This window comes from Natrix helvetica (assembly GCF_964273705.1).
Source record: "Natrix helvetica genome assembly, chromosome: 2".
Taxonomy (NCBI): Eukaryota; Metazoa; Chordata; class Lepidosauria; order Squamata; family Natricidae; genus Natrix; species Natrix helvetica.
The window spans coordinates 219,831,862-219,845,474 of NC_138552.1; the positions used below are offsets into that span (position 1 = coordinate 219,831,862).

Consider the following 13,613-nt stretch of genomic DNA (forward strand, 5'->3'; position numbering starts at 1 on the left):
CTAGGCATCCATCTGTTTGGGATGATTTAATCTGGATTCCCAGTAGTGAGGAAAGGGTTGAGATCAGGAATCTAAATGATATTTTTCAACTTCAAGATTCTGGTTTTTTTTTTCAAACAAAGTTTTTTGTTAACATAATTAAAAATTCTTTTATGAACAAAGTGTTGTCCGTATTTCCTTTTTAACATTTTCACATATACATAATTCAATTTACATTATATTTCCATTTCCATTTTTTTCCATATTACTTTTCTTCTCGTATTTTCCAACTTTTAAGTTTTATTATAAACATAAACAACATCTTTTTTTCTTCCCTTTAAAGATAAACCAAAATTTATCATTTCCTTTCCATCTACTTTCTACAAGTAACGTATGTCTTCAAATTCAGTTTTTTATACAGCAAGCATTTAACATAATTACTTTGCACACTTAAAAGTATTAATATAGCTCACACACATCTTAATTAGATACATATTACTATTGCCATGTTTAAAATATTTCATTTCATTCTACAAATTTCATTTCATTCTACTAATCTCCAATTCCAAGATTTTCTTTCCTCTTTTTCTTCTTTTTATATGTCTTATACTGTATCTTTTCTTCTGGTTTTTTTTCCTATCACTGTTTGATAGATTGTTTGAATGGCTCTCCCCCAAGTTTTCCTTTTCCACCTCCCATTGTTTCTTTCTTTATTTTTGGCTTTTTTTTGGGGGGGGGGGATACCATTTTCTTTTTTTCCAAGATTCTAAGAGTGCATTATCAGCTTTGGACCTGTTCATTCTTATGATGTCAGTTGTCTGGGACCTGCATTAATTTATTCACAGTTTAACTGGGGTGTATTTGAAAACCCAACAAAGAAGGACTTCATTTTTGAAATGTGATAATTTCACAGAGCTAGTGAGTGGCCTATTCCTGCCTCGGTGAGTTTGTCAGCTGTTTTATTTTTTCCCATCTTTCAGAAGTTCAGCTACCATCGTGTTGTTTTTAGCCTTTTAAGGCAGAAATAAAGGGAACAGGTTAGCTACAAATTTATCGGAAAGGACTGGTGAGCAGAAAGAGCAGAAGTGCTTTTTATAAGCATTTATATATCTGAATGTTTTAATCCACTTTTCAACTCAAATATTCCCCATGGAAAAAATGTATCTTAACAGCAGGGGGAATAATACAGCAAGCGAAACTCTATATCACACTTGGTAGTAAACAGTCTGCTCAAGAAGAGAAGCTTTTTCAACCAAAGCAAAGCTCTAACAACTGGTGAAATTTTAATAATAACGACTTTTATGAGTCAGAGTAACAACAGGCAATAAGATATAGATTGAAGTTTCAGAGGGGTCCAGAAACCTTTAAACTTAAGAGAGCCACTGCCAGTTACACAGTTCTAGGCTAGATGAATAGAGGTGACATGATAGCAGAGTTCGTATATCTAAGAACAGGGAGTCAAGCTATACTCCAAAGCACCTGAAGGCAGGACAAGAATGGATGGAAATTAACAAAGGAGAGAAACAACCTAGAACTAAGGAGAAATTTCCCGGTAGTTAGAACAATTAATCAGTGGAATAACTTGCCTCCAGAAGTTGTGGTTCTTCTTACACTGGGGTTTTTTAAGAAGATACCGAACAGCCTCTTGTCTGAAATGGTATAGGACAGTGATGTCATGAGGGAGCGCAGGGGGGTCGTGCGCAGGCGTGCCGCACCCATAATGCAATGTGTGACACCCCCCAGTGTGCATGCGTGCAAGAGAGGCGCTCCCCCCCATTTTTCCAAGCTTTTTTTGCTCTACCCAGGCTCCAGAGGCTTTATAGGAGCCTGGGGAGGGCAAAAACAGCATCCCTGCCCCCCTCCGGAGGCTTCAGGAACCTTCAGGAGGCTTCCCTGAAGCCTCTGGAGGGCTTAAACCAACCCTCCGAGCAATCTGGACTTCCAATTTGCTAGTAGCGTCCTTTTTAGTACTCCGAAGGCTTCAGGGAGGGCTGAAACTGACCCTCTGAACAAACCGGAAGTCCGTTCCTGAACTTTCTGTTTGACTATAGCAGTGATGGCGAACCTTTTTTGGCTCGCGTGCCACAAGTGGGGGGAGCGCAGGGGGGTCAAGTGCGGGCGTGCCACACCCATAATGCAATGCGCGACTCCCCCAGTGCGCATGCGCGCACAACGCGTGACACCTCCCCCATTTTTACATATATTTTTGCCATCCCCAGGCTCCAGGGGCTTTATAGGAGCCTGGGGAAGGCGAAAAGAGCCTCCCCCGACCCCCCGGAGGCCCTCCGGAGGCTTCAGGGACTGTCCGGAGGCTTCCCTGAAGCCTTCGGAGCGCTTAAAACCACCCTCCAAGCAAACCGGAAGTAACTTCTGGGTTGCTCAGAGGGTCGTTTTAAGCGCTCCGAAGGGCAACCCAGAAGTCACTTCCGGTTTGCTCGGAGGGTGGTTTTAAGCGTTCCGAAGGGACCGTCCCTGAAGCCTCCAGGGGGCGGGGGAGGCTCTTTTCGCCCTCCCCAGGCTCCTATAAAGCCTCTGGAGCCTGGGGAAGGTAAAAAATAGCTTTTTAAAAGGTGAACTCAGCTGGCCAGCGCGCGCATGCGCGCTGGCCAGCTGACAGGGCAGCGCCTCGTGTGCACTGACAAATGGCTCTGTGTGCCACTTGTGGCACGTGTGCCATAGGTTCGCCATCACGGGACTATAGGACCATATTTTTTGCACTCCAGAGGCTTCAGGGAAGCTCCTGAAGCCTCTTGAGGACCTCCGGGGGGCGGGGGAGGCTCTTTTCGCCCTAAAGAGACTTTATAGGAGCCTGGGGAGAGTGAAAAATGGCTTTAAAAAAGGCTGAACTCAGCTGGCCAGGGTGCGCATGCGTGCTGGCAAGCTGACAGACCAACGCCTCACATGCCCTGACAAATGGCTCCGCATGCCACCTATGGCATGCGTGCCATAAGTTAACCATCCCGGGTATAGGGGGTTGGAGTGCAAGTTCCCCAAGGTCTCTTATTCTGTTGTTCTGAATAGTTCAACCCAACATAAGGCAACCCAACATAATCTGCCTCAGGCTGTGAGAATATCCCAGGAGTCGCCCCTCCCTCAAGTCTACTGGAAAATATAAAAATCTCTGGGGCCCTCATCAGACATCAAAATGTGATCAAAAGGTAACATTTATTTCACTAAAAGGTAAAGGTTCCCCTCGCACATATGTGCTAGTTGTTTCCGACTCTAGGGGGTTGTGCTCATCTCCATTTCAAAGCCGAAGAGCCAGCACTGTCCAAAGACGTCTCTGTGGTCATGTGGCTAAACGCCGAAGGCACACGGAATGCTGTTACTTTCCCACCAAAGGTGATTCCTATTTTTCTACTTACACTTTTACATGCTTCCAAACTGCTAGGTTTGCAGAAACTGGGACAAGTAACGGGAGCTCACTCTGTTATGCAGAAGGATTCAAACTGTAGACCTTTCTGATTGACAAGCTCAGTGTCTTAGCCACTGAGCCACTGTGTCCCTCACAGGGAATTAATTCTACGGTCACTATTGTAGAGTCAATTCCCTCCCAATAACTCATGAAAGAAATAATGGGGGAAACAGTGGATAAATAGCAATGTAACTTTTTCAGGTGTCTATCTGCTTAGGAATACCCTTCTCCTGAAGCAAATTTCTCTAACCTGAAAGCTTCAGCTACCAAGAGTATTTAAGTAGTAGGGCTCCAAGCTGAAGAGGACTATTTTAAAGGTTCACAAATATTGAAGTTCTACCTTTGAGATCTTAGGGGAATTATTTCCATCTTACTCCAATCAGCTGAAAATGTGTGCTCTATAGATGAAAATGGGGACCCTAAAGAGGAGCCTATTGAATATTAAATAAGGCCAGTGAAAAGTACAAAAGAACAAATCAATATTGCTCAGGTGCTAGTACAAACTTTCCCATTCTAATCCTGCCTCGGATTTCAAGTCTAATAAACCTCACCATTCATCATGATGGCTGGAGCTGATGGGAGCTGATGTCTAACAAACCTGGAGGGCATAGGCTAGAGAGGGCTATGGTAAACGAAGATAAGCAGAGTTTCTTCTGATAAATTATTGAGGAGGTCTATGCATTGTGGCTGCTTGGTTTCCTCCCTTCCTGTTTGAAAACCAGCACTTTAAACAATATCCATGGTCTTAAATTATAAATTACTAGCCTATTCCATTAGCCTCGTATTCTCAGATATTATAAGTTAGGTGACACAAAAGTGTTGTTGCCAGCAAAATATAGTGGTAATTCATTACATTTATTGCTTTAAAACCACTGCCCATGAAATTAGTAATTCAGCTGATACTTCATTCTGAATACACTTGGATTATAATAATGGGGAAATTAGCACTGTAGATATGTAATTTAGACTTTGAAAATAAGTTGTTTGCCCAGAAAGCCTTAGATTTGAGAAGAGAGGTCATGAGCTAAGCAGTGGGGATTATGCTTCTTTCTCACAGAACATAAGGTTTTTATTAGTAAGAGGCAGGTTCATTCTGAAGCCATGTAAACCAGATGAGTCAGACTGGTCTGGAACTGTGCTTTAGAAATTCCCTATCCCTAACTGGAACCATGCATCAGGCCTGTGAGTTACAACCCTTTTAGTCTTCTTGTTCATTTGTATTTCTGTTGCTGTGCTCGGGCCTTTTAGCTCACCCGCGCTTTAAAACAATAAACTGATTTTGGGCTATGAGACAACATTGGAATGGTATGTCTTAAGCTGCCTGTGAGATTTGAAGAGAGATAATGTATTCATCTCAAGAGAACAATTCAGGATCCATTATGCTAACTTTAATTTCACACGCAAGGCAGTTTGGGCCTGAGATATGATATGTGTATGAATCTTGCCTTGCCTTTTCTGATACCCCAGCATCTAGACTGGAGTTGGACGGATTCTGACCCTTAATAAAATGAAATAAAGGAGTTTTATTAATGCGATAACTGAATGCAAATACATGCAACTTAATAAAATCTCAAATTAACACCGTGCACATGTTCGTGTTTTTATAAGCAGGATACGAGAGACAACATTAAAAAGGCAGCTGCATTTTCTGGGCCTTCAATAATCTTTAGGTCCTTATTTCATGCTGCTTTTGTCCCCATCACAATGCTGTCATTTATTCTGACATCCCAAGAATAAGGAGGAGGGCACAAACCTCTCTTAAGCTCAGGACCACGTCCATTCAGAAGCCTCTGCTGAAAGAGAATGCAGAAGATGCTGCACTTAATGCATAGCTGGTTATTAGAGAGAAAGACAGAGCACAATGATGCTCTAGGGTCGTTCTCACTTTTAAGATCTCCTTCCATGAATAGCATCTCGATATGTTGTTATGTGAACTTTATTGCACCAACCAGAGTAGCGTCTTTCCGCTTTTACTGATCCCCAAACAACAAGGGATGTAAATCATTACGTGGACTCCAAAGGCTCCATGTTTATATGCAAGCAGAATGCATATGAGACTAGCCATGTTTAAATGATGGTGGTTGGATTACCTTGGCTCCTCCTTTGCAGAGCAGTTGCTTTATTTGCATTATTCTCAAGCCAAACCTTTAAATGGTTAGAAATAGGAGTGCAGCAATTGTCTGGCATATTAGGCATATGCTAGTCAGGGATCCTCCCTACCGAGCCGCAAATGGTCTTTCCTTTAGATGACACTTAAATGTTTTTCCTCTGCCGACAAGATATATGGACAAGGTTCCCAAGGGTTCAAAACAGGCATATTGGAATTTTAACTTAAGCGTGCAAAAATAAATCACAATGCTGTGAATTTCACTGGATTTGGGTGCCAAATTCAAAATGTGCGATCATCATCACAATCATTCAATAGTGAACAGACTCTCTTGGGATGTTCTCCTACCCAAGTCCCGTTGCAATGACTAAGACCTGAAATAAATAACCATCCTCTTCCGTTTATCTTGCCAGTTTGCACGACATAAACTCTAGCAAGGTTATGTCCTATATACAACAAACTGCTGCCCTTATGGCATATCTGCAACCTCCACCTTGCCTTTGGTTTGGCTCAGCTGCCCCCTGGCTTTGCCTTCTTTATGTGTCAAGTAGAAGAATCAAAAATAGAAAGATCCCAAGGTCAGGAAAAAAGATCCCCCCCCCCCCAATTTCATTTGGATTTTCATAAAACAGGCAGGCAAAGGAAGCAGTCCCGGGCTGCTCCATTGCCTTTGTGCTCTATAGCAAAGACCATACATAACCTTGGGCTTTCTATCTGGCAAAGGTTTTGGGCTGCAAAGCATCTTCAATGAACGGCTCTGGAGCGGACTGGACTGCATTGGTTAGAAAGAAGTGATGAACTGTGTCATACCTATGGACAGAGCCAGGATATCCTGTTTTCACTCAGTTTTATTTCCCTTCCTCTTCTTCTTTACTCATTCAAAAAACAAGAGAGTGTCTCCACCTTACACCTAAATCGGGGGTGAGTTGCGATATATACAGCGCTACAATCAGACGGCGCCCCAGGCGATGTAAGAAAGGGGGTTAGAGGCTGCAAGATGGCTGGCCCCTGTGCTCCACGCTGCCCACTCCTGCGCCAAAGCTTGCAGTCCTTTTCGCGCCGGGGATGACCGATCTATAGTACCGAGGGGGACCGTATCCAGCGATACAGTAGTTCACATCATGACTTTATCCACAGTGGGACAAGTTTTTGCTGCCTCGGGTAAATACAGTCAGAAAGACTTCCAGGAATCCGTAATAAATTTTTTTTTTACTTTACCGGGGGGGGGGGGGGGACGACGCGCGATCCAACCCTACAAAACTCCTGAACGGTTCCTGCCCAAGAAGGCTCTTTCGCCTTCTTCTCCCTGCCTTTCTGCACAAACGTTCCCGGGCTCCCCCTATCGGCCGCCGCGCTCATTTCACGAAGAGGAAGAAGGCGGAGGAGGGGAAAAGCGGGCTCCCCCTCTGGCGAGAGAGAGAAAAACGACGGAGCGCAAAGAGCGAGCGAGCGGAGTTGGCTGCGAGGAGGTCGGCGGGCGTTTTCCTCCACCTTCGCTTCGCTTCCTCTCTACGCGCAGCAACAGCAGCAGGAGCAACAGCAGGTTGTAGCCAGGCACCAACGCCTCGCCTCGTCCGCGTGGTGCAACCGGGAGACTCAGGCGTGGAGGCAGACAGTCTCCGGCCGTTTTGCCCCCTTCTTCTTCTTCTTCTTCTTTTTTTTTCGGCCGGGCGCTTTGCAACTCCTTGCCGCCGCCGTGGCCAGCACAAGCGACGTCCCTCTTCCCGGTCACTTCACGCCGCGCCTCTCTCGCAGCTTTTCTTTCTCGGTCCGTGTCGATTCGGCCAGCCCGGGTCGGCTGCCCCTTCCCAGAGGTCTGGGAGCTCCCACTCCCCCGCTGCTCTTCCCCATGGGGATCCGCGAGTTTCCCAGCGGCACGGCGAGGGGCAAGAGCATGGCGATGTGAGTGCCGGCGACGGTGGGAGAAGAGCGGGGGTGGCGGCGCAGAGGAGCGGGAAAAGAAAGGAACCCCCCACCCCGCGTTCCGCTTCGGACGCTCAGCTCCCTTGTTTCGCTGCCTCCGCCAGGGAGCCGCGGCTGGGTCCGGACGCCGCAGCCCTGGCGGAGCGCGAAGCTGACCGGCGGGAGCAAAGTTGCTCTTCTTCTCCCGCTCCTCGCTTTTTGGGCGCCAAGAACGACGGAGGATGTGGAGGGAGGGAACGGTGTGCCGGGAGGGCTTGCAAGTTCGCCTGGAGCTTTCCCCCTCTCCCGCGCCGCGACTCGGGATGTGCTGAGGTATCCCGGAGCTCTGCTGGCGGGCTCCTGGGAAGGGCGCCGCTGAAGGACGTGTGTGTGTGTGTCCTGGAGGCGCTGCCGGGTGTCTTGAACTGAGGCAGGAGGGTCGGATTACAGCTTCTGGGGATGACGGTGGTGTTGTCCAGCATGCCTGCAGATCACCTGAGGGGAAAAGCCGGGCTAAGAGGGTTATCGTTTTGGGGTGTCGAGTGCCTTCCTCAGTTTTTCCAACCCAGCTTGCCTACCTTTGGCGGACCCTTTATTTATTTATTTATTTATTTTTCCTCCCGATAACGAATATTCCCGAGGGAGCTTTGCATTGATTGCCTCCCGGTCTGTTTTGGCTGTTCCCTTTCTTTTCCTTCAACCCGCTGCTACTGCTGCTCTTTCCTTTCTAGTGGCATGAGGAGGTCGCCTGATGTCAGCCCCAGGAGGCTGTCAGACATCAGCCCCCAACTCCGGCAGCTCAAATACCTGGTGGTGGATGAGGCGATCAAAGAGGACATGAAATGGAGGTCGGTGGAAGACCTCACTAGCGCTTCCGTTGGACTCACATCCATCGAGGAAAGAATCCTGCGGATTACGGGCTATTACGGCTATCAGCCTTGGGCTACCAGCTATAAAAGTAAGTGCCTTGCTTCTGTCATTTTCTTTCGCAATAACATCCGCCTTTCCTTCAGCGCTTTCTCTCTCTTTCTCTCTCTCTCCCCTCCCTCCCTCCCTCCTTCCATCTCTCTCTCTCTCTCTCTCTCTCTGTCTCTCTCTCTGTGTCTCTCTCTCTCTCTGTCTCTCTGTCTCTGTCTCTCTCTCTCTCTCTCTCCAACTTTCCCTAGGCTGTTCCTGACAGGTGGAGAGAAAGGCTTAAGTTGATAGTTGGAATTAACCCTGTGGAACCTCGCCTAGGCCATAACGCTGGCAGTTGACTCTCCTTGAGATGATTTGTTGCTCATGTTTTCCTCACAATTCCTTTCTGCCAGACTTCTTCCTTGGTGTGTGCCATACTTTTGTACACATGTTTCCATCCAGGCAGCTAATGGGAGAAACCTTGTTCTCTTTCAATGGGACTGCACCATTGTGAGAATATTATGAGTACAGATATGGCCAGCTAAACTTTCTGATGGTTAAGGAAACATAATGACTATTATATGTAAAATATTCAAACTGAAGGAGTGAGTTTCGCTTAAATTCAAGCTGGTCTTAAATAAGAATTTTGTAAAAGGCCACTATAGTATAAAGTCATTTAAAAGAGAGAGAGAGAGAAGGGGAGGGAGGGAGGGGGAAATATTACATGAAATGGTGATTGAAGTTTGCATTATTAATTCAAAGAACCGATCTTTGATAACTCAGAGAAATGTTTTTACAGCTGGATGATTTAATGAGCTGTTTTCCTCTTCGGATGCAGCATGTGTTGAATTAATCTACAGAAAATGAGCTCTTAGTACCTTTATATTAATTATATTAATTGGAGATCAACATATAACATTTGTCTGTTTTTGTACCCAAATTGAAATAATTGAATTTTTAAAATGCATTGTGAATTCAAGATAGTTAAGCACAAATTTGTGAGATACTTGGTATTTTAAATATAATAGTATGTTTAAAAAAACTATTTTTCTTCACATTTCCAAAGTTTCACAGAAACATTTTTCTGTTATCACAGAATGCTGATGTTGCATACAGTGTGTGTGCATGCGCGCAGCCGTGCGTGCATGTATGTGTGTGTACTCTAGCATATATATTCTGAATGCATTTTTCCAGTTCTGAGACTTGGGTAAAAAAAATGCCCAAATCCACCTTTGTGGCTCAATGCCTCTGCATTACAGATGGTATACAACATCAACAATTATTGCCTGTGTTTTATTTTCATTTCCTCACCTGTTGATTCTGGAGAGAGTTCCCCAGGACACTAGTCTCCCTATTTTGCATCCCATAATTTCCCATCTACTTACGCAGTGTCTTATTCTGTCAAATGAAGAAATGTTCATGTTGAGGGTTTTATTCAATTAAATATTTGAAATATTCAAATCTTTGGAAAATGACTTGTGGATTGCAAGAAGTTTGCAGTATAATACTTACATTGGTTGAGGTTATCTAAAGCCTTTGCTATTATTAATATCATGTAGACACTGATCTCTATGCCACAGAAACCCCAATCCATGTTCTTCTGCATTGCCAAATCTGCAGAGATACTCACCACCAGTTGATTATCCCTCTTTTATTTAAATTTCCAGGGCACCCTGATAGCTTTTATCTGCATTATCTGTTAAATAATTAAGATTAATTTATTTCTCTAAAAGTAGCTTCCCCCCCCTACATTATGTGAAGCCTTGCCCACAAATGACTGCTAATAGTTCTTGTTGTTAGGAATGGTTTTAAGTTGTTCATTTTATTGATTACATTTTTATTGGTCAGTTAGAAAAATATAATTATGTCTGTCTAAGCTCTGTGTTCCTATTTTAATCCAACAGCAGATGTTCTCTCCTAAACATGTATCTGTCAGGTGTAATAGGCTTCAAAAGGTGTGCAAGTTATAAATTATGACTTTTGGGATTGTTAGAAGAATGCCCACTGGTAATCTATTAGAACTGCATCTCAGAGAGTCTTTTGAGTCTGGAAAGAGCTTTGAGTATTGGGATGTATTCTTAATTACTGCAGTCAATATTCATTGGGAAAAACAGTTATTATATTATTTTCTAAAGTAAAGAGACGGAAACAATTGTCCATGCTTTTATAAAATTGATTAGATGCTGTACTTCGTTCTATGCAGAGGTGTATTTACTTATGTAAATAGGCAGCTGCCCCAATATTGTCTGTTGTGGAACAATGAAAACATACGTTCGTACAATACACACACACACACACACACACACACACACACACACACAGAGGTGTAGATAAAGATGTTGATTGGTATAGATGATAGATAGATGATAGATAGATAGATAGATAGATAGATGATAGATAGATAGATAGATAGATAGATAGATAGATGATAGATAGATAGATAGATAGATAGATAATGATAGATAGATAGATAGATAGATGATAGATAGATAGATAGATAGATAGATAGATAGATAGATAGATAGATAGATAGATAGATAGATAGATATTTAGATAGATGATAGATAGATAGATAGATAGATAGATAGATAGATAGATAGATAGATAGATAGATAGATACAGATACAGAGGAGAAATTTTAAAAAAAGGATCCTTCAGGACCTTGGACAGGTCCCAGGGAAAAAATGCCATTTTGACAATGGCTAGCTGCTTATTCAATTCCTCAGTTTCACTGGTCCTATTGGATTGCTGAAGCCTGGCTGTCTTTCTCCATTAGGCTTTATGTCTAATATACACCATATTGGTAGTGCAGAGAAGACCTTGAGCAGCAAGAATGCAGATTCTTTGGCAGACTCTGTCTTAGAGGTTTTAGGGTCTGTGGATGTTATTGTTTCCTGATTGCTAAAGTTAGCTTCCTCAAATCCCACTTTCTCTTCTTTTGTCCCAGATAGTTTCTGTTTTCTGACTAATCACTGTTGGTTTTGTAAAATATTAAAAATTGCAACTGCACTAGTTAATCTTAACTTTCAGGTTAAAATAATCCCACTTTGGGAAAGTTTTAGTCATTAAAAAAGGATAAATGAAATAAAGAAAGGTGGCAAGCTAATCACAGAATAAGCCTGTGAATTCAGTGAAACTTTGGAGAAGGCTAGTTTAGGGATCACAGATTTCTGTTATGAATTTCTGTACAAATCTTAATCTTATTAAAACATATAATTCTGTCTAAAAAGTCTTTGTGCTCTGAGAAAGCATGAAAAAAATATTACAATAATGTTATTGTTGGTAAATAATGTTATTTGTTTGGTTGGTTGTTTATTATTAAATTTATATCCTGCGCATCTTGCTAATATTGTAAATAATGTTATAATCATTATTATGTATTTCCTCTCCCTAAATATTCAGATTTTATTTTATATTACATGACGTAAGATTTGTTTATTGTGTGCTTTAAAATTTTTAAAAAGAAAATGTAAACATTCATAATAAGCAAAACTGTCAAAATATTCAGAAATCCAAGGAATATCCTCCAGGAGATAGAATATATATTCTTGACTACATTCAGCAGCAGCTATTTTAGTCATAAAATATGAATCTCTAAATGGCATGATTTTGATAATGAAATCATACTGTATGATATATGTATATCAATATAGTCCTAATAATATTCACATTATAAAGTTTCCTGGAGTATTCATTTTAGGATGAGGATATATCTTTATGATTATTCATTAATAAAATTTTGGATAATTGTGTAAGGAAAGCATTTTATAATATTACAAAAGAGAGAAGTTGGGTACATGCTGAGCAGATTTTTGGAATTATTCATAAGCATCTGCAGTTCATTAGAAATGTAGTGAAACACACCAGAGAGAATATATTTCTTTGGTAATGTGTTGGCACTTTTTGCTTTGTTAGCAAAAATAACTAGACTGCTGCATACATCTGTAGTAATTACTATCTTGCATGCTTTGTTCTTTCATCTTTAAAATGAGTGATATCTTGCAATATGAATAGCACCGTTACTCCCATTGAAATAAATATTTTAATTTACTTCTGCTATTTTGGTCATTATGGGAAGGGCAGCTTCAGAAGCAGAGTGTTAATGTGTTGTTCTGATATAATGACTAATCGTCCTATTGACTTTATGTTGAGCAACTGTGGCTTGTCTTGATGTAATAAGAAAGGTCATGTGAGTGGCACGTTTACAGCATGATTCCAGATTGCCAATGTGTTTAATTTGGCCTTGAAAACGAAGGTAACCAAAGCTTAATTGCAATGGGAATTTTTCACAACAGTTTTTCAGTCTTCTTGCATTTGTGGGATTTGAGGAAGAGTCATATTGAACTTCATTGTTTTATGGAGAATGAGTCATAACATTGAGATACATCATACATAATTGATCATTAATTTATCAAGTTTCATTTTGTTCTTAGTGCAGTAATTCTTGGTAAAATCAATTTATATTATAGACTATTTATTTATTGCATTAACCCCAAGTCAACTCCCAAAGTATTAACATATATTATCAACACTAAATAAAATCAGAGTAAATCAGAGTCAAATACAAACATGTGAAATTAGGCAAAGATCATTCAGGAAAAAAGAAGATGATCATATTGATTATTATCTGGGTGAAATTAGAATATAGAATTGACATTATCAGCAGAGTATTCTCTTTAATACAAAAAGCAAAAGCAAAAAATATAGCGGCAGCTGATATTGTGAAATAACTGCTTGCAACCTTTTGCTGCTAAGTACAGTATTAACTGTAGATTAGAACTATATGCATCATGTTCTGGTGCAATTTTTTAAACACTTACTTAAACCTTAATGAAAATAAATACTAAAAGTAGAGCCATTTTGGCTCAGACTGGAAGACTTAACAAGTATTAGCATTCTGTCTCCACACTGACCAATTTGATCGTTGTAAATAGGACATGAGAATTTATTTATTTTTATTTCACAACATATAAATCTTTTTATAGATAACAGCCATCTGCCTCCAGCATTGGTCAGACTTTGACAGATTTTTAAAGTACGTAGTATCAACCAAATGAAATGATTCTTCTAGAATAAGTCTCTCGGCATTACAAATTTACTAAAAGATAAATGGAAGTTCAATAAGGTGAATCACTCAATATATTAGGGTCTTTTTACTAGGAAGTAGAACTTGTTAGTAAGTTTTAGAAGTAAAAATATTTAAAATGGGGACCTTAAAGTATTAATGGATAGACTATTACAAAAAAATAAAGTTTGCACATAGATTTCCCAACTTTGTGTAATTATGTAATAATAAAAATATTGCTTTGGTAA

The 13,613-nt window shown here is 41.3% G+C and overlaps 1 protein-coding gene across 2 annotated transcripts in view; it reads left to right on the top strand.

Annotated features, from left to right (window-relative positions):
- Window positions 1–8,209: 8,209 nt before the first annotated feature.
- SLC35F3 (solute carrier family 35 member F3) overlaps window positions 8,210–13,613 on the top strand; it is a 111,918-nt gene continuing 106,514 nt past the window's right edge. For both annotated transcript variants that reach the window (XM_081940799.1, XM_081940798.1), the window contains exon 1: window positions 8,210–8,361. In XM_081940799.1, coding sequence (XP_081796925.1) covers window positions 8,241–8,361 — 121 coding nt within the window. In that variant the 5' untranslated portion in view covers window positions 8,210–8,240. The remainder of the gene's footprint in view (window positions 8,362–13,613) is intronic.